The 21,225-nt window shown below is 50.9% G+C and overlaps 1 protein-coding gene across 1 annotated transcript in view; it reads right to left on the bottom strand.

The window, feature by feature from the left end:
• CSMD2 (CUB and Sushi multiple domains 2) overlaps positions 1-20,883 on the bottom strand; it is a 653,863-nt gene extending 632,980 nt beyond the window's left edge. The window contains 1 exon segment of the mRNA XM_055082266.1: positions 20,685-20,883. Within this exon segment, the coding sequence (XP_054938241.1) occupies positions 20,685-20,883 (199 nt within the window).
• Positions 20,884-21,225: the final 342 nt, after the last annotated feature.

Genomic DNA, 21,225 nt, shown 5'->3' with positions numbered 1-21,225 from the left:
GCGGAGCACAGGCTCCGGACGCGCAGGCTCAGCGGCCATGGCTCACGGGCCCAGCCGCTCCGCGGCATGTGGGATCTTCCCGGACCGGGGCACGAACCCGTGTTCCCTGCATCGGCAGGCGGATTCTCAACCGCTGCGCCACCAGGGAAGCCCCTGGATGTATTTTGAAGGTGCGGCCAGCAGGGCTGGCTCATGGCTTGACTGTGAGGGGAAGGAAACAAGAAAGGGAGGCGTGGAGGATGCCTGCCGGGTTTCCGGGCATCACGCTGCGCTGTGTGCTCCACTCGTGCCTCCCCACAGCGATGTGAGCTCCTCAAGGCAGGAACGGCATCCGACCACCTTGGCAACACTGCACAGAGCCAGGCCCATTAGTGTGAGCCCTGAAGTGTCCCCGAGCAGCCTCTCTGCACCTTCCTGTGCTGCCGTGGCCTTTGGGGAAGAGATGGGGTCATCCTGTCCCACCTGCCCCATCTGCCTCCAAAGATGTTCTTGTCCTTCCACATCTGGTGTCCACGTCCAAGAAACGATGGATCTGAACAATCAGATCAGACAGATCAGATCAGAGAACTCATCCCGGGAGCCGAGGCCCACAAGTGGCTCCTCTCCACCCGCCCCAGTCTCTCCCCAGACAGACACCCAGCCCTCGGGAGATGAGAGCCCTAAACTTCAGCTACAAGCGTCTTACAGGTCCAATGAAATAGGCCTTTACAAGGCCCTGGTGAGCCTGCCACCGTCTCTGTTCAAGGCAGGCAGGAATGACTGTCCCCTTAATACAGATGAGGAAACTGAGGCTTGGAAAGTGGCAGGAACATGTGCAGGGAGTGAAATAAGACAAGAACGGCCCTTCCCTCCATTCTTGTGTGAAATTGCAGAGGGGGAAGTGAATAATGTGCTGCTCAACACCATGAGCTCTGGGGTCCTGCAGTTCTGGGTTCTCATTTAGCTCCAACATTTACCAACCGTGTATCACCTTGAGCCATTAGTAACATCACCGAGCCTCAGTTTGCCCATCTGCAAAATGGGGGTAATAATGTCATTTATCTTACAAGCCTGTTGTTAGATGTGTATTAGATGGTGTAAATAAAATGCTTGGCACAGTGGCTCATAGCAGAAACTGCAGACATGAAGATAACGTTATCACCACTATTATTATAAAAACAGTTTGTGATTCGTGCCAGAGCAGGACTCTCTCCAGGGATCCTGGGTTGTGTGCTGTGGTGGAAACAGCTGTAGAAACACTGTCAAGAGACTCCGCATGGGTGGCACTATGTGGTAGCAATGATCGCAGCTCCATCCTCTACCCACTATGTGATCTTCGGACAAGTAATTTCATTCCTCCAAACCTCAGTTTCTATTTCTATAAAATGGGAATAACTATACGACCTAGCTCAGTGGGGTCTTGCTGCCCAGTGACTGTGTACAGCGATGTCCCCAACGCAGAATCAGAATCACACAGACATCCCACCCAGGCGACACACTATCACCCCCAAGAAGTGGCCTCCGGCCCATTACCAACATCGCTACCAGGTCAAGAAGCCACAGGTTACTCTTCTCTGTCTTCCCTAGACCCAACTCCCACTGAACCCTGTCGGCTCTACCTTCAAAATCTATCCAGGAAGTTATCTCTGGTGGTCGCTGGTTGGATTCCTGCCCTTCCTCTGTCCTCCCATTACCCCCATCCCAGTCGCATGCTAAACTCTATTGTGGTACTCATCACATCGCATTTAAGTTATGCTTAGTTATCTGTCCACCCCAGTGGTGATACATTAGAAAGAATGAAAGCTTAGGGGGTGGGGCTGGGGGGACAGAAACTATACATGTCATCACCTCTAGGTACCAGAACGCCACACAGAGTCCAGAACAGTGTGGGAGCTCAACACAACATGGTTGAATGGATGCCCAGATGGCTGGATGCATGGAAGGAAGGAAAAAAGATGGAAGGGAAGAGAAGGGGAGGGAAGGAGAGGGGAGGGGAAGGGAGGATGAGAAAAGGAAAAAGTCTTGGTATTTCTACTGTTAGGCTAGTAACTTTCCCCGTCATACCCCAACTGCTCCTCTTGCCTTGGACCTATTATTCCACTCAATTTTGGTCCTTCATCTGCAAAGCTAATGTACGGTGCCTGGCCCTAATCTGACATCAGTTTCTATCAAGGAGTTAACCAAGGAGAATCAGGTCTGACTCCAGAGCAGAGGCATTTTAAACAGCAGTCACATTTCCTAAAATTCACCTGGATGAAGCACATTCTCCATCTACTCTTCCAGGAGACGACGAAAGGAAAAGAAAAAGGAACAATTCATTTTCTTATTTAAATATGTCACAGAGATAAGCGGGCCAGACGATCAATGTCTTAGTCAACATCTCCTCTAGGTCTGGGTAAGGGCTTTGAGAAACCTCCAAGACTGGCTGGCATCCATAGCTGTGCCCAACGTGGATGGGGCTCCAACCATCCCTCCAGGGTGGGAGGGACAGGCATGCTTGCCCCTCTGCCGGCTGCAGGCGATGCTGACCTGCTCTGGCCCAGATCCAACACGGCCAGGTAGGAGAGCACGTGCTCGCCCAAGCCCCAACTCCATAGAGGGGAGAACGTTCCCACTCCATGCCCCAGAGGACAAAGTACCACAGACACATATTTCTCTGGTCTCCCTGACCCTTCACTCTCGCCCCCTGCAGGAGGGGAGTGACTTGTCTAAATAGTGAGCTGGCGGGGAGGACTTGGCGAGCTCGGCTCAGCCCCACCCACCTCGCACCTCCCTAAACTTGGTCCAGCAGGCTTGGCCCCTGTGAGGGAGGCCCCAGGTTGTCCCCTTTTGCCCCTGAATGGGTGGGTAAGTGTCTCCCATTCAAGAGTGATGTATTAACAAGCCACTTTGGCCGCATATCCAAAGCCACATTCTCCAACCAGCTCCATCAGTAATGAGCTGACATTTTGACCTCTCCATTTGACTCCTTTTGTTGTTTTTCACTCTGTCTGGTTCCAAATTTGAGAGGGGAAGAAAGGCGTGGCAGGGAGGGTGCAGAGGAGGCACTGGACAAGATCAGGGCCCTGCCTGGGGTTCCCAGACCCCTACAGGTCTTCAAAGGCAGTAATGAGAGTTTGTGAGCTACTTTCCATACTTCAAAGAGCCTAACAGAAACAGCATTTATCCACCATCAAAATGCACAGGCAAATAAATGCCAAGTGTCTGCTTCGGGCTGGAACTCAACCCAGTCAGTGAGGTCACACTGCCCTTTGTCCATTCTGATTGGTGGGATGGGGCCCACAGGCTTGACAATTAAGGGATGTTGTTTCCCCCAGCCTCTCTGCCTAGGGCCTCCTGAGAAACCTTAGCCCCTTGGCAGGACTGTCTGCTGCTTTGAAAGGAGAAATGCAATGAGGTGCACTTGGGAATGAATGGGAGTGTCTCAACCATAGATAAAGGGAGTAAGAGTGAGTTCCCAAGAAGATGCCTTTTCCCAGGGCAGAAGATCAGAACCACCCATGTTAGAAATCAGGGCGTCAACTCAGACAACGTGTGAGAAATGAAGGAAGGCTGAGGCCACGAGGAGGTGGGAAGGAGCCTGGGGCTCTGGAACAGAGAGCTGAAAGGTAGGAAGGAGGGGCTTTCCACAGGTTGGATGTGGCTTTGCCAGCCTCCGCGTGAGGGCAGAGCGGAAGGAAGCCTGGGCCTCCTGCACTTGTTCTGACCCCGTGGCACAGTTTCCCTGTAACTGTTTCGGGGTGGGTGGGATGTGGGGAGAGAGCCGATCAGGGCCAACAGACCCGAAACAACTGGCAGTTACTTATTTCTTTTAGGAATACAAATGGGGAAAAGAATCCATGCCCCTTTCAATAAATGCAGACTGGTGGAAACAGTGCCTTGATGTAATACAAGTTTCTTGGGAAGAACTCGGAGAACAGGAGCGCGTCCCCAGTCATAACAAAGTTGGGCTGTGTTGGGAGAGGGAGACATTTAGGAGCCTGGTCCCCTGCCTCTCACCACGCAGTCTCAGCCCACAGAGGAGGGGAGATCTCCCTTTCCGCCAGGGGGCAGGGGCACTGGACTAAAAGGCAAAGCATGTCCACCAGATGCCCCCCACCCCGTCCTACCTAAAACCCGTGCATAGAGCCAGCCCGTCATTCTCATGCTGAGAGCTGGCTGGGAAAGGGGGCGTTCAGCGTACGCCGTAGACCCTTTCCCAGTCCCGATCCTGCCAAGGATCCTGAGTGCTCAGTCCCCAAGATCTACCCTCACAGTGGGACGTGAAAAGCACCACTGGGCTCAGGCCTGAGCCATGCTCTCCAACATGATGGACCAAAGGCCAGTGCCTCGAGGGGTGTCAGGCACATGCCCAGCTATTAATAAATGAATCAGTACTTTCCCTCCCTCTCAGCTGACGTTCTTTGTCCTTACACGCCATCACTCAGAACCCTGGAAGGGAGCGGGTGATAGGAACAGCAGTCCATGGCATATCAGCTTAACCTCCTCCCAAGACTCACTCTTATCCCAAGAGCTTCAGAGTCTTTGCTACTTCTTCAAGGGGCGCCAACTTCTCACTGATCTTTGTCTTGTCCTTCCCCTTCCATCCAGAGAGTAAAGCCGCTCTCCTGTGTCTCTCTTACCAAACGGTGCACCATCAACTGGAGGAAGACAAGAATGTCGTGGGAGACCAAATTGTTGCCACCGTCCAGGCCAGAATGCTGGGTCCCCAAGTGTCCAGGAGCAAAGATTGAGGCCTAAGCCTCAGCAGCACCAGTGAGACTGTGAGGAGGGTGGAGAGCTATTTGGGAGGTAGAATCCACCAGACTGGATTAGTGAAAGGGAATGGGTAGGGGTGGAATTCAAGGGCGATGCCCAGGCTTCTGGCTTAGGGAGATGCATGGAGGTGAGACACAAAAGAATATGGGATGCTGAGACTGCTGGGGGTAAGGGGCGCGACACAGGTGACAACAGAAAGGAAGAATTCAGTAGATGGCGCGCTGAGTGCGGGGCCATGGATTGGCCGGGTGGTATGTGGCTCCGGAGTTCAGAGGCAAGGTCTTCACCTAAATGTGGGATGTGGAGATTATCAGCATTTGGACAGTGGCATAAAGTCACGGCAAGAAATGAACGTAGAATAAAAAGAGAGGTCAGCTAAGGCCTGGGAACACCACCAATATGACAGCAAATTTTAAATGGGAGGAAGTGATGAGCAGTGTCAGATGCTGAAGAGGGGAGAAGGCAGATGCAAGGGCAAGAGGCAGGCTGTGGAAAGACTGAGAAAGGTCTCGAAGTGGAGAGAGAGGCTTGGATTTGGAAAATAGGAAGTCATGGGGTGCCCTGCGCTGGAGCACTTCCGCCGGAGTGGGGCGTGTGGAAGCCAGAGGACAGGGGTTGAGAAGTACCTTGGCAGACACTCTCTCAGGAAGCCAGACCAGGAAAGGAAGGAGAGAGACGGGGTGACAGTCAAAAGCAGGTGCAGGGCTTCCCTGGTGGCGCAGTGGTTGGGGGTCCGCCTGCCGATGCGGGGGACGCGGGTTCGTGCCCCGGTCCGGGAGGATCCCACATGCCGCGGGGCGGCTGGGCCGGTCAGCCATGGCCGCTGGGCCTGCGCGTTTGGAGCCTGTGCTCCGCAGCGGGAGGGGCCACGGCGGTGGGAGGCCCGCGTACCGCAAAAAAAAAAAAAAAAAAAGCAGGTGCAGAGTCAAGGAAGGGGTGGTGTTTAGTGTGTTTTTAAGATGAAAACAAAGTGTGTTGCTGGGCTAATCGAAAGGAAACAGAGGAGGGAGGGGTTAGAGAAATGGGAAGCAGGGATGCCAATTAGTGAATTACAGCAGCAACGTTCCTGGGTAGCGCAGGGCACAGCATCCTTGGGGCTTTCCTACCCAAGTTCAGCAGCAAGGTTCATGCAGTTGTTTCCTTTAGTGTCAATTTTTCTGTGAGGTAGGAAACAAGGTTGTTCGGGAGGATGAGTGGGTGAGGCTGCCCCAGAGATGAGAACAGCTCCAGATGGAGCCTGTGGTTCAGGGTGGCTCAGAGCCAGAGGAAGGACACACCAGGACTGAGCTGAGTGGGAGAGGCCAACAAGAGCAGGATCAAGAGAAAAGAGAGGAACAAGGTTGGGTCAGATTAACTTCTAGGTTCAAAATCTGAGGCCTGGGGACACTCGGTGGGTCCCAATACACACAAATTTACCCTTTACCACCTTATCTGACCCTAATCGCTCCAGACTGATCAGTTCATTATTTTTTACTAAGGTGTTAATGGCTAACACTTCTCAAAAAAACTGACTTTTAACAATGGCTTCCAACTCAAAGATTCCAGCAACATCAGGATCTTCCTGAAACACAGGCTGGCACAAAGCAGCTATCCCATTGCTCTGCATCAAAAATTTCCACCACCCCCTTGCCCAAGCCTCTCAGCAATTCTTCACCTTAGGACATCAGCTGTATCTGATACAGCAACAGAAAACAGACATGAAATCTGCACTGTGTCTCTGCTGCTCAGAAAGCAGCTTCCAGGGTGTTCAGTTGGACCTGACAATCACCTGGTGAGCATTCATTCATTCAATCAATATTGACTGAGCGTCTACCATGTTCCAGGCACGGTCCTAGGTGCTAGGAACACAGCAGTGAATAAAAGAACCCAAACGCTTGTCAGTGGGGCACAGATTTATATGGACAAGGGGTAGGAAAGCTGCATGCTGAGAGTCAGGCAAACAGACCTTTACAGGCAGGACAGTGAAGCTGCAATTCTATGAAGCTTCCTGGCAAAGCCTTGGACCATACATTGGAAACCAGAGGTCTAGTGATTCCCAAATTCATCTGATCATGAAATCTTTCTCTCTCAGGGCACTCATTTAATAGTCCCTACCCGACTTCCTGAAACCCAAGAAACACTTGGCCAAATGAATGAATGAATGAATGACCCCCTCCACCCCCTTCCCCCCCGACTCCCTGGCCTCCCAGAGTCTCTGTACTTCTGTACTTCCTGTCTTAGCATCCCTATTTGCATAACTGGCCCTTTGCCTAGGTTTCTCTGCAGAGTCCCTAGCTCCTCAGAGGGACAACAGACTCCCTAAATGTCCATCCACTGGGCTAGAGCCCCTCCCCTGGCAGCTGAGTCCTGCTCCAGCCAGGAACAAACCTGGACGCCTTGGCCTCACCCTTTGGAGAACCTCCCGGTCTGCCCTGACCCTGACCACGACTGGCCACCCCGCCTTAGCCTGCCTGCTTCGCCTCTGTCCTAAAATACAGCTGGCTCCCACCAACAGGCCCCAGGAAAATGGCACTTCAGTGCTTTGTGTCCGCTCTTCAAGTATTAAATCTGGAATAATAGGAGTTAGTACACAGGAAGTTGGGGATAAGACTCCCCTGAGTGTCCTTCTTTCTCACCTAACAAATCAGGGACTGGTGGAAGGACGTGGTAAATCAGGAGCTCAGAGCTGTCAGGCCCACCCTGACCAACAGGCCTTTCGTTAGGTGTGCTAAGCAGTTCGGGTATGGGATGCAGGCCTGTGGGGCTAGTATGCTTCCCCAGCCTCTTCTTGGGGGCCACCGAATCTCAGCAGCACTAATCTGGTCCCCCCGCCGGGGTCCCAGCTCCACCAGGGCAGAGCTGAGAGGCAAGGAGTGGGGAGGGGGAGCAGGAAGCCCTTCCTCTGTTGACTCCTGGGTGAGGTCAAGGCCATGGTCATTGCAGAGGAGTGGATGGCTGAAGGCCCATCTCCTCTGGGCTGCACCTTCAGGCATCGGGAGCTGTTTGCCTAAGAGGTTCCTAGACAGACTTAATGTGCATAATAATAATAACAGGAATTTATTAGGGATGTAGCTCCCACACCCTGCTCCGAGATACTCCGATTCAGAAGATCCGGGGAGGGCCTGGGAATCTACATTTGTAACTGAGAAACCTGGGTACAACAGTGGTTGTTAAGCCTGTGGGTGCCAGAATCAGACCAGGTTTAAATCCAGGCTCTCTCCCTCCCTGTTGTCTAGTCTTGGGCGAGTAACTTAATCTCCTTAAATCTCAGTTTCCTCAACTGCAAAATCATCACCTTCTTAGGAGTGCCACAAGGTTTAGGGAGGGGAAAGTACAGCTCTCAGCATCTCCCAAGTGTTCCCTAAAGGACCGATTCCAGCTTCCATGATAATGATGCTGATGGAGGGGCTTGCAAACTTGACACCGCCCCCCCCCCACACACACAAAGCTTCCTGCCTCAAGCCTTTGTCCAGGCCACTCCCTCTACCTAGGACCTCCTACCCCCATATTATCCTCCTCCAAAGGACACCAGCTCTCTCTTGGAGAGCCTGCTTACACCCCTAGGTGAAGCTTGCCCTGATGCCCCTCCCCCTCCTCTATTCTCAGAGTTCCCTGGGCCTTTAGGAGCCTGTAACTGTCCTTGAGGAAGGCACTTGGTTTTAAATGGTATTTGTATCCCTGACCCCCAGGCCAGGACCACTGCACTGGGAGCTCAGTGAATGTTCAAAGGACCCAGCCCCACTGGTCCTAAGCAGATGGGAGCAGCTAAAAGCCTTGAAAATCCTCCTTGCTGACAGAGCTGGTGGGCTGAAACCTGGCTAAAGGAAAGGCCATGGAGAGGGCAGGTCCTAGGTGAGGAGGGGGTGGAGGCAACAGGGTCAAAGGTCAGGAGGAGGCTCAAACTGATGGTGAGGCTGGGGGTGGGAGAAGGGTGGCTCTACAATGAGAATGAAGAGTTTTGGGGTCAGGAAAATAACAGGACTGGGAAAAGGAGGGAGCAGGAAAGGAAAGGGGCAGGAGATAACTGGAGAGGTCAGAAGAGGAGAGGAGGTGGACCAGGGGACGCAGAATGACCAAAATGTGGAGGGGCACACACGACCTGGACAAGATGGAGTAGAGCAGGTCTCCCCAGGAGGTGGGATGTTGAAACGGCCTGTGGAGTCATCCCCGAGCAGGTAGATTAATTATTTTAACTTTCTTTCTTGCAGAAAGTTGTGGGATGTTCTCACTGAGGCAGGATTAACAGAACTGTGATTTACAATCCAGAAGTTATTACGTGGGTCTCATGGACTTTTGACAGTTCTGTGGATGTTTTACCCTCTCTGGGAAGGTGGGGAACAGGGTAAAAAAAAATGAGGAAGGGAGAGAATGCCCTCATATCCTCCTTGCTGACCTCTCCCCGAGGGGCACCAAGACCTGCCTTCCCCAGCAGTGCCCTGGTCCACACCCTGCCCTCATCATCACCGCATTCCTTAAAGACCTGCACCAGCCAACCAAGCTGATGGGGGGGCCACACCCCTGCTCCAAACCCTCTAGACTCTTCATTGCCCTTAATCGTCACACTGAGCTACTTCCAGACATTGAACATGCCTCACTTCCACCCAACCATGAGCCTGTACAGGTGTTTCCATCGTTGGAATCCTTCCCCTGCTACCCTTCTTCATCTGCTCTCTGCTATCTATCCTGCAAGTCTCAGCCTAAACATCACTTGCTCTAGGAGACCTTCCTGACCCCTGGAGTCCGGATAGTTACCCCTCTTTTTTTCTAACTGTGGCAAAATATATATAACCTAAAAGTGACCATATTAACCATTTTTAAGTGTACAGTTCAGCGGCGTTAAGGTGCTTCACATTGTTGTGCAACCATCACCACCATCCATCTCCAGAACTCTTTCCATCTTGCAAAACTGAAACTCTATTCATTAAAAAAACAACCCCCTATTCCCTTCAATCCCCCAACCCCCGGCCCCAGCGACCACCATTCTACTTTCTGTCTCCATGGATCTGACTACTCTGGGTACTTCAAATAACTGGAACCATACAGTATTTGTTCTTTTGTGACTGGCTTATTTCACTTAACATAATGTCTTCAAGGCTTATCCAAGCTGTAGAATGTAGAATCTCCTTCCTTTTCAAGGGTGAATAATATTACACTGTATGTAGATGCCACATTTTGTTTATCCATTTATCCATCAATAGACACTTGGGTTATTTCCACCTGTTGGATATCATGATTAATGCTGCTATGAATATGTGGGCAGTTGTCTCTCTTATGTACCCTTATCTTTGAAACTTGTCTATGGTCCCCAATGCATCTGAGAGCTCAGGCCCAGCACAGGCCCTCTATAAATGCCTGCTGAAGGGCTAAGTAATCCCTCACATTCTCTAAGTGTGGCACCCATCCAGTAATTTATTTGTAGTTTAACTGGCACCTTCGAAAACAAAGTGCCTTGAGCCAGAAGAAAGACTTCCTATAGGAATTGGGGCCCCAGTATGGACAGGAAGGCTCTGGGACTGCTCAAAGCCCTCCAAACAGAGAGCCAGCCCTGTAGAAGGATGGATTCGGGTGGGCCTGGGAGCCCACCCTGCCCCTTAGCTCATCAGTGCAGCCGTATATCCCAACTTCTGCCTTCCACAAAACACTGATGAATCTGACTACCTCAAAATGAAGCATCTCTGTCCAAAGAAAGACATCATAAACAAAATAGACAGATGCAAGATTGGGAGAAGTTATCTGTAATCTCTAAAATTGACAGAGGGCAATATCTGGAATATAAAAGGAACTCCTGAAAATCAAACCCAGATTTTTCTAAATTAAGACAGGAAATCCAATTTAAAAATAGGAAAAGAATATGACTAGGCAATTCACAAAAAGAGAAGCTCAAATAGCTAACAAGCATATAAGAGATATTCAAACTCACCAGTCATCAGAGAAATGCAAAATAAAACAAAACAATGAGATGGCGCTTTAAACTCATCAGAACGGCAAAAATTAGAAAGGTGGACAATATTAGATATTGGTAATGACATGGGGAGACAGGAACTCTAGTGCACTCTTGGTGGAAATGAGCCCTAGCTCAGCTGTTCTGCAAAATATTACGGCGTATCATAGAAAATCAACATGTTAACTCAGGGATCCCAATCTGCCACTCTGTATAGCCCAGAGTTATTCTTACACGGGGTCCCAAGAGAGAATGTACAAGGATGTTCTTCAGAACTTCATGTGTAGTCAGGAGGAGTTACGGACAAGCCAGGGGTTTATTCCCAGGGCGAGTGGATATATACAATGTGATGGATGCACAACTCATAATGCAGTGAAGGACTAGACACATAAAAGGAGCAGGGCTAGATCTATAAAATATAGTGCCAAGTAAATAAAGCAAGACACGATGAAATTTATAGTTCACTATCATTTATGTAAATTTACATATGCACACAAAACAACCTTACATATTTTATAAGGCTCCATGCATATTTCAAGATATATATAAAATATATTAGAGTGGGTACTGATGGGAGAAGGCAACAATTGCCTTGGGATTGGGGATAAAGGAAGGAAATTTTTTTAAGTAAAACAAGAAAGGAGCCTTTCATAGATAGATGATCATAAAGTGTCATGATCTGAGGGTAGGTTAATTCCATGTCATGCTCAAATAAAAAAAAAAAAAAAGGCAGAAACCGAAAAACACCCAGCAGTGCCTTCCACATGACCAGGAAAACTATCCTTGTTACATTTTCCTCTTTCCATGTTTCTTGAAACAAAATGTCACAGGAGATGTGAGTCCCAGTGGTCCTCAAACACAGGGAATGTCCATCTTGCTAGAGTTAAAAGGCCTCGGGGCAAATCTTGTCCCCTGGATGGATGCCTTAGTGAATATGAAGCCCTAGCAATCACCTCTCCCAGCCTGAGCTCAGTGATGCTGCCCCGGGGTAGGTGGGTGGGTGGGAAGGGAGGAGGCTGCAGCAGATGTCTGATGGGCGGTGGATGGGAATTGTTGTGTCCTCTCTTTCAATTTCTCAGGATCAGCCACTTGGAGGGTAAGAATGGATAAGGGCCAGGAAGCTGAGTGAGTTCACCCTCCTTCATCCACTACCCCTGCGCCCTGAAGCATAGCCAGGCAGGCTGTCTGCAAAGGTAGTGAGATTCGCATCCCTGGAGGATCTCCCATTGGATGGGGCTTACACTGGTGACCTACTCTAAAATCTCTGGATCCTTTTTGTTTTGTTGATTAAATAATGCCAAGTTCAGCATTACACAGACAAGGTGGGTATTATTATCTCCGCTTTACAGGCAAGGAAGTTAGGCCCAGGAAGAAGAAATGAGATGTAGAGGCATGACCAAGGCTGGAAGACTAGTTTCCTGACTCTCAGGCCAAAGTTCAAGAAACATATCAAATATATCAGAACGTGTTCCTTTCAGCTATGAATCTGCCATGGTTCAGCCCTTCTAGGAGTGCACAAATGACAAAGGCCAGGAGAGCAGGGCAACACAGGTCCCTGGGGGGAGGGATGCCATCCTTGAAGGGGCAGTTTTCATGCTAGGAACATTTTATTTTATTTTATTTTTTATTTTATATTGGAGTATAGTTGATTAACAATGTTGTGTTAGTTTCAGGTATACAGCAAAATGATTCAGTTATACATATACATGTATCTATTCTTTTTCAAGTTCTTTTCCCATTTAGGTTATTATAGAATATTGAGCACAGTTCCTTGTGCTATACAGTAGGTCCTTGTTGGTCATGGATTGAAAATAAATCATTACACTTTCACCTCCTTTTTGTTGCCAAGTAATGTGCCAGAAGCCCCATGCACCATCACCAAGCCTCACCCAGTCTCTGAGCCTCTCTCCACCTTTGACTCCTACTCCTGACGTGGCAATGGAGGAGTGATGAGGGCAGGAGGTGGTAAGACTCAGGCTGGGGTGGGGAGTTAGGCAGCAACCCGCAGACAAACCTCCCGGGGCCTGAGTCGACTCTACCACACTTGCTCATCTCAGAAAGGGTTATCAATCACTCTGCACAAAATGCCTTCGCATTCTCTGATAATTCGCTTGTATCTCAAATGGTCTATTTCAAAGTTTCTGCTTTCTCTCTTTCAAGTTACAGCTGTCACACCTGCTTACTTTCAATCAATAAATAGACGTAGCTACTTAATAATGGACCTTATTCTATTGCCTATTTGAAAACGAAGAAGATGGACACATAATTTTTTGAGGTTTCTGGATTATAATTGCACTTGAGTATAAATGAGACATGGGCAGGGAGGAAGGCTATTTGTGCCGCAATATGAGCCCTTATTTTCTGCTCCAGACCACATGGGAGATTCTCAAATAAGTTTCTAAGAGTTATCTTGGTGCTGTCAGTAATTTAACTACACAGACATTATTTTTAGCATCACAAGAGTTCCTTATAACGATGATTTTCAAGGGCAGAATTGACATCTCCTTAGAGCTCAATTCAGTTTAAAATTTTCCAACAATAAGAAACAAATAGGTAGAAAGAGAAAGACAGTTTCCAGTGGGGAAACTCCTCAAAAGAGGGGACCACAGAGGTGAACCCCTACACTAACCAGAACTTTGCTTTCTGTGGGTACAGCCACCACGCTAGCTCCAGGGTGGGCACAGTGCCCTTCTCTGATGTTGGGCTTGACAAGGGCTGCACTGGGGCTCCTGCCTTGTGCCTGGCATATTTCTCTGCTAGGGTTCATGGCGGTGGCCACACAGGACTTCCAATTTCTCCCTGAAGAATGACCCCTAAGAGCAGAGAGTGGAGCCACCAGCATTTTAGAATCTACATCAGTGCGGAACCAAGGGCTGATGGGGACTCTCTATCTGCTAGAAATTTCACAGTTCAGGCAAATGAGTAACTGAGGAGTTCTGGGGAGGAAGATGAAGATGCTACAATAAGGTGGAGAAGGTTAGGTTGTTTCTGGTACCCTCCTTAATTTCCCATTTCCTCACAGTGACCACTCAGTTGGTTATATAATCCCACTACATCTCCCAGTACCCCCCTCCCAATTCACCCAACCTAAGCCACCTCAATACATCCTAACTCACCCCCATCTCACCCCATCCCACCACAACTCATTCACTCCACTCTACCATATCCCGACTGTACCACTCTACCCCAACCCAACTCCACCCATCCCATCCCATCTTATCCCATCCCATCCCATCCCATCCCAATCCATTCTGACCCAATCCTAACACACTTCACTCTGTCCTATCCCAGTCAATCCCCTGAACACTTTATATCTCCCAATTCCACCTCAAACCATCATATTTTACTCAATCCTATTCCATTTCATTCCACCACCCATCTCAGTCCATCCCAATTCATTCTATCTGTTCCATCCCAATATACATCCCAACCCATGCTTGATCCTACCCCAACTCACTCCTTCTTACTTCACCTCAGTCCATCTCAAATTATCCTGTTTCTCCAATCCCACCCCATCATATTTCATTCCATCCACTCCCCTCCCATCTCCTGCTTGGCCAAAGTTCTCATTTTTTAATGTATACAGGGCATGACCATTTCTTCATGTCATGTGAAACTACATGAGAAAGCCAAAGGACCCCAGAGATCTAAGAGTTAAGTGTGTATTGGGGTGGAAGAGGAGGGAAAAAAGATACAGAATCTCATCTTTATTTTTTTTCAAACAACTTCCCAAATGCTTAATATATTGAGAGGGAATCAAAAGCATGCTCTAAAAAGAGTATGTAATTCTTATTATGTCTTGAATTTGTACAGGCCCCCCCAAAAAGAATCTCACCTTTAAAGGTGGGGTATGAAAAGACAGCCCAGGGGGTTGAGCTCCCACATCCAGAAAGAAAATAAATATGAGTTTCATGTTTCTCTTAACTTACAAGAACCAGGTAAGAGCTCTAAGAACCACACCACTATTTTCAAGTTGAGAAACCCACATTGCATAGCCTACCCTTGGCTTTCTGTGGGCCCAACGGGAAGCCGAATTCTATTCAAAGCCGCTGAATCCTGAGACAGTGTCCCTGTGAGGTGGAAAACTCTGAGGCAACCCTCCATTTTCAGGTTCACCCAGATGTTCCCCTGTTGTCGTGGAAAATCTCTGTAGCAGACAGAGAGGAGGGATTGGGAGGCCATATCCCACTCAGAGTGAAACCCAAGGAAGGCAGTGTCAGTGACATTCTCCAACCTCTAGGGGGAGCCAGAGGGTCCGCCCTCTTCACCCCTCTAGGAACAGGCCTACTAACACGAGCTGATAGGTGGGTGAGTCGGCCAGGTTCTAAGGTGTGTGCCTTCAGTGGGAGGAGCAGAGAGGAAAGACTTACTGACAAATCTGGTGGCATCTTAGAATGGCACAGGATGAGAACTGTTTCTCTTATAATTCTAAGAGGCGGGTGCAGAAAGCAAGTGGACAATAGTAGTAGCAGTAGAGGTAGTGGCAGCATTTAACATACACTAAATGCTAACGACAGGTTCGGCACTGTGACAGATGCTTTCCATGAATTAAAAGGATGGGCCCTAGAGTCAGGAAGCCCTGAGGTTCAATCCTGTCTCCTCTCCTATCTGCTCTATAATCTTGGCCAAATTGTTTAATTTCTGAGTCTCAGTCTCTTCAAATGTGATATTATAGTACCTGAATTGTTGTGAGAATTGAATAGGAATATCTATAAAGCACTAAGCCAACACTCAGTATAGGAGAGCTATCGTTAGTAATATATAGAAGGACATAGGGCCGCCTCCCACCTGGGGATGCCCCTTCATGGCATCCCACTCCTCCAAGCCCCTTGCCTTGGGAATGTCCAAAAGGACAGTCATAGAGAAAGGGAACCCTGGGCTCCAGAGAACCTGCCTCTGATCCTGTCAACAGGTGTTTATTGAGTGTCTGCTATGTGCTGTGATCTGAGCTACACTGCTCGCCTGAGTTCACAGAGCCTTAGGGAATAAAGGCAGACACTGTCTCATTAAACAAGAAATCCCGATATGTCCTGATGAGTTTTACAATACAAGGAGTTTTACAACCTGGGTTGTGAGAGTTCACAGCAGAGTTCAGTCGAGACCGGTGCCTGGGACTAGAAGCAAATCAAGGACGACTTTGTAGCCACCCTCCAGGAGCTGTGGTGGAGATGGATGGACCATGGCTGCTTGAAGAGTTGGAAGGTTGAGATCCAGGCTCAAGTGCTAAAAGCACCACAGCATAACTGATGGGCACAGCCCAGTGGGAAAAGCAGGACAGAGATAGGCAGCCTGTGTGGAAGGAGTCCAGGGGTAGCACCAGCTGGGTCTCCTTAGAAATCAGATAACAGGGTGGATACCAGTAAAGGATTTGGAGTCAGGCAGGCCTGGGTTCAATCTATGGCTGACTAGTGGTGTGGTTAAGTTATGTGTCCTCTCTGAACCTATTTCTTTGTGGATAAAATGGGGAGAATAATATTACTGGCCTCACTGGGTTGCTGTGAGGGTCGAGTTAATACATGCAAGTGCTTGGGTTGCTGTCAGCACATGGTGAGGACTCAACAGACATCAGCTGTTAGTGTCACTCCCCTGGGTACCCAGACAGCTTTCTGAGCAGTGGAGGAGGATATTGGGAGGGTACACAGACTTCCTGGCCGAATCCTCTGTCCTCAGTGTTCCTGTTCCAACCCCATCTTCCATTCAATGGGCACAATCAATATGTATGTGCTGGGCCTGTTGCATCTCTGATTTCTAATCCCTTCCAAAACACAGGGATGCCTTGTCCCTTTTGCAGGCAGGCAGGCAGCCTGAGCCTTGGGGAGGTCTGAAGATCAGCTAGTTCTCCAACAAGGAACATCTGGCTCGGCTGAGCCATCAGAGTCCCTAAATCCTGCTGGCGTGACAATGATGATGAAACAGAGGCAGATGAGACACATGAGGCAAGGTGGTGTCGCTGAAGCCACACCTGCTGGACTCTTCTGGACACACCCAAACCTTGCAGTGTCCGAGCCAATCTGGCAATCTGGTTCTCCAGTGCCTTTCCACATCATTCTAGCCTCACCTTCGACAAAGCTACGCTGTCACCGGTCCAAGTTATGCTCAACACTCTCTGCTGTGGTCAGTTTCTTTTTTAAAACCATAAACCCACAGCTCAATTGCAAATGGAAGTTAAAATCCATACATTGGTGCCTTTCCTGGGGGGGTGGGGGGGTGGGTAATGCTTAGGGCTTGTTCTTGAATTGGTTCTAGAACTTAAGGAGCTATCTTACCAATCTGTGACATTTGGTTCTGGAGGGAAAGCAACTGGGGATCAGGTGGCTTTGTTGTCGCATTACCTCTGCAAACCAGCTGGCTTCTTTGATCCCTAAAACTCTTGCTTTAGGCTTATCAGTCCCTAGAAAACTGTCCAAGAAAAAAATATTTTAACAAATCATCTGTTGATTTAACAACCATCTATCAGCCACCAATTCTATACCAGGTCCTGAGCTGGGTGCTGGGGATGCCAAGAGAAATAAAGCACTGTCCCTGCCCTCGGGAAGCTCACAGCTCAATACGTGAGGCAGATAAATAACTACTTTGAAAACAATTCAGTTAGGACTGTCATCAAACACTGGGTATAGTCAGTGCTCCAGTGTTTAAGAGGGCTCTGAAAACAAGCAAAGCAGGGAGAAATTTTTAAAAAAGAATTTGATATTCGATTTCTTTTAACGCAATGAAGTGGTTAGCATGGGAAAAATCAGAACTTTAAAACTGTAAGTATAAAAATCCTTATACTTACAGTTTAATATTGCCTTTATTTTAAATTACTTATTAAGGAAATGGGAAGCATAACAGTCTTTTCAATGCTCAGAGCTGCTTAATTCGGAGAAAAGTAGCCAGGTTTGAGAACATTTGAGAGAATGAAACTGACAGAACTTGATGGCCCCCTGGATAAGGAAGGAGTTGAGGATGATCCTAAGGTTCCCAGCTAGGTAACTGGGAAGCTGCCAGTACCACCAGCCTGCATGGAGGATACTGGAGGTTAGGTGCAGAGCTAATGAGTTTGCTTTGGAAGGGAAACATCTATGTGAAGATGTCCAAGAGTCAGCCGGTTATATGGGCTGTCTAGATCCAGAGCTTCCGTGGGCTAGGAAGCCAATAGACATACATTGGGAGAAGCATCTTGGCAGGAGAGATCTGTCTGGAAGCTTCAGAGTGTGGTAGTAGAAGAAATGGGCCTGGATGAGCTCACCCAGGGAGGAGTGAAAGGAAATGAGGAAAAGCATAAGGAATGGAACACTGCAGGAAGCCAGACTTTCAAGAGGGGAATAAGTGCTACTATTAGAAACTGGGAAGGAACAGCCAAGAGGTAGGAGAAAAATCAGCCAAGCACAGTGTGCCGGAAGCCCAAGGAAGAGAAATTTTAAAAGAAGTAATCCAAAGTGTTCACAGTTCAGAGAGGTAAAGGAAGAGAAAGAAAGAGAAAGCAGATGGGTTTGGCGATTAAGGTGGTCATCAGTGATCTTTCCTAGAGAGTTCCAGTCCTGGGGACAGAAGCCAGTCAGCAGGGAGTGAAGTGTCACAGAGAAAGTGAGTTCAAGACTCGTCTGAAGAGAGTTAACTTGGAGTTAACTTGTAAACGAGAAAGAAAGATGGGATGAGAGCCCATCCCAAAGGTCAAGAGGGCCAAGAAGTCTGGTTGGCTTGTTTTATGTTAGAGATTAAGTTGTTTAGGGAAAACAAAAGACAGGAGAGTGATTGATCTATCATCTAGGGGGAGGAGGTAACTGCTGGAAGGTCTCTAGGGAGGCTGGGGGTAGGGGAAGTGTGAGGGCACAGATGTAAGGGGTGAGTGTCCAAGTTGAAGGCAGGTAAGGAGGCTCCTCCTTTCAAATCCTATATTCATTTTATCCAGTCATCACTGGGCCAAGGAAGGGAGACAGCGCAGTCCTGAGCATCTTTTAAAGTCAACGGCGTGAAGAGAACACAAAATAAATGTGCTTCCCCCTATAATGTGCCAAATCCTGCCATCATCTGTAACCAAGTCCACTTCCAAATCTCTGCTGCTGGCAAGGTCAAACACCACACGTAAATGCAGGATGGGAAGCCAGAGCACGCCCACAAGAGAGCAAGCACCCCCACCCCAAGCCGTTCAGCACTCCCACCCCCAACTTATCTGCCAACCAAAGAGCTGCAAGCCAACCCATCTCTCCAAGGCAGGATTCCAACACAGCCCAGCAGTGTGCAAGCTCCGGTAGTCGGCCTTCTTCTTTCCCTGGGGGCATGACATGCCCAAGGGGCAGGGACAAATCGAGCCAGAAAACCAGCTGGATCATATTAGGGGTAATCTCAGGTCTGCTGAGCCAGAGGAGAGGCCGCTCCTGGACACACGTCTGAGAGGCCTGACAGCCGGTACCAGCGGTACCCCCGCCTCTAATGTGGCAAGTCTGGTGGCCAGCGGCGTCGTTGTGAACCGTACAGCCACCCAGTGGGTGTGGGTGTGCGCGAGGCCTGAGCTCCTAGGCGCGCGCACCGCGGGCGCCCCTCTCTGGGTGTCGGTCGCTATGACTCTTAGGGGAACCTGAGAAAGTCCGGTCAAGTAGGGATGGGAGAGCTAGGGCTGGCTCGGGGCGCCCTTCCCGACCAGCAGCCCTAACATTCCCGGCTAAGGAGCTGGCGACACGGTCTGCGGGCACCGGCTCACAAGATGCTGGAGCCCAGAGTGGACAGAAGAGCTCTCCAGGGAAGTGTCGCAGTTTCCAAATAGGGACCACCTAGAGGCTCGGATGGCTGAGGCCGAGCCTTCAAAGGTTCAATCGGTGGTTTAAAAAAAAAACAAAATAAATAAGCAAATAAAAAACCCAACATAGCTCCAGGCCGGAGGTGCTCTCAGTCAAAGCCTGGGCAGCAGGTGTTACGGGTTTTCTCCCCCCGTGGGTGTCAGCTTCCAGGCTAAATAAAAATGCGGCCCCAGGCATCGCCCGTCGGACCCGTCCCCACCCGGGGACACAGAACTTTCTAGGCTGTGGCTAGAGCTGAGCCTCGGAGGGGTGCAGGGGGTAAAGCGGGAGGGCAGCAGTCGAGGCCAGTGGTTCCCAGTGGGGACTGGGTTCTCTCCAAGGTCCGCGTGCCTTCCCGGTCCGCAAGCTGCAGCCACACATCGGCGAAGTTCCGGGACTCGCCACACCCGCCAGGTCTGTCCCCCTCCCCGACTCGGTCGCCGGGAGCAGGTCCCGCCGCCCGCGCCGCCGCTGCCGCAGACCCGGCGCTCGGCTGCAGCAGGGCGCGGGAAAGGGCACTTTGGCGCGGAGTGGAAACCAAAGGCAATGTGGCAGCGCGGAGCCTGGCGGCGACACTCCCTCTCCCGCCCCCGGGCGCAACCCCCGCCCCCGCCTGCCCGTCGCTCAGCACCCTCCAGCCCCCACCTGAGTTCTCCAGCTCGGCGTGCTCTGGACCCCCTCCCAGCGCAGAGCGCCCAGGGAGGGGGACACTTGGGGAGCGGGGTGGAGGCCGCAGTCTCCGGGCGGCTCCGGCGGGGGCGCGGGCTTCAGTTGCGAGAAAAATGGGCGGGGGCAGGGAAGGGCAGACCCTGCAGACGCGCACATGGGGAGGGGGCGCGCCGTTCCGCTCCAGCCCCCAGGACGGGCGTGCCAACGAGGATCGGGAGGCGGGGAGGGCTCCAGGAAAGTTTATCTGGGAAAAGCCTGGCACCTTGGGGGCTGGGAGGCTGAAGAAACTGAAGCCACGGTCCGGGGGCCCCGCAACCCCGGGCGGGGATGGTCTGTCTCCCAGGCCCCGTGGCCGGATCCGGCCAAGTTGCGGCTGGGGGTGTGGGTAGCAGGGAGGGTGAGGGTGGCGGGGAGACGGGTGAGGGTGGGGGGAAAAGACGGGGGGCAGAGGTGATCCTGAGCAGGTGGGTGGGCGCTTGGGAGGGCGGGAGGTTAAGGCGGAGGGCGGGGGGAAGGGACAGGGACCGGGTCGTGGATGGGTGGGCTCGGGGCTCGGGTGGGGCGCGCGGCGGCCGCCGGCTCCCCGGCGCGGCCGGACTTACCCGCGGCGGCCGAGGCGCTGAGCAGCCCCCAGCCCAGCAGCAGCAGCAGCGGCGGCGGCGGCGGTGTCGGCGGCGGCGGCGGCGGCCGGCCCCAGCGGCTCCCGGCGCCCGGCACAAGCGCCGAAATCCCGGCTTCGGCGCGAGCTCTCCCCGCGGGGCAGCCGCAGCGCCCCTGCTTCCGTCCCCGCGAGCGCGGCATGGCGCGGCCGGCAGCGCCGAGGGAGAGGCTCCCCTCGCAGTGGAGGAGAAAGGAGGTCAGGAGAGCTCTGGAGCTTTTTTCTGCTCGGAAAAAATCCCGGTACGCGGGAGCTCTGAGCTTCTGCGGCTGGAATGAACCAAGTGTCCGCCCGGCCGGGGAGAGGCGCGCTGCGCTCTCGGAAATGACTCGCTCCAATCCCGCTTCGGGGGGTTCGCGCCGGGGGGCGGGGTGGGGGTGAATTATCCCCGGATTAATCACTCCGGAGCCGCTTCTCCGCCGCTCCAAATGCTGGGGGTGGAGGCGCAGCAAAGGAGAAAATATTGGGAGGGGGCGGGTGTTCCT

The sequence above is a fragment of the Physeter macrocephalus genome, chromosome 3 (genome assembly GCF_002837175.3).
Source record: "Physeter macrocephalus isolate SW-GA chromosome 3, ASM283717v5, whole genome shotgun sequence".
Classification (NCBI taxonomy): domain Eukaryota; kingdom Metazoa; phylum Chordata; class Mammalia; order Artiodactyla; family Physeteridae; genus Physeter; species Physeter macrocephalus.
Note: the sequence above shows the minus strand (reverse complement) of the source record. Positions and strands in the feature narration are given on the sequence as shown.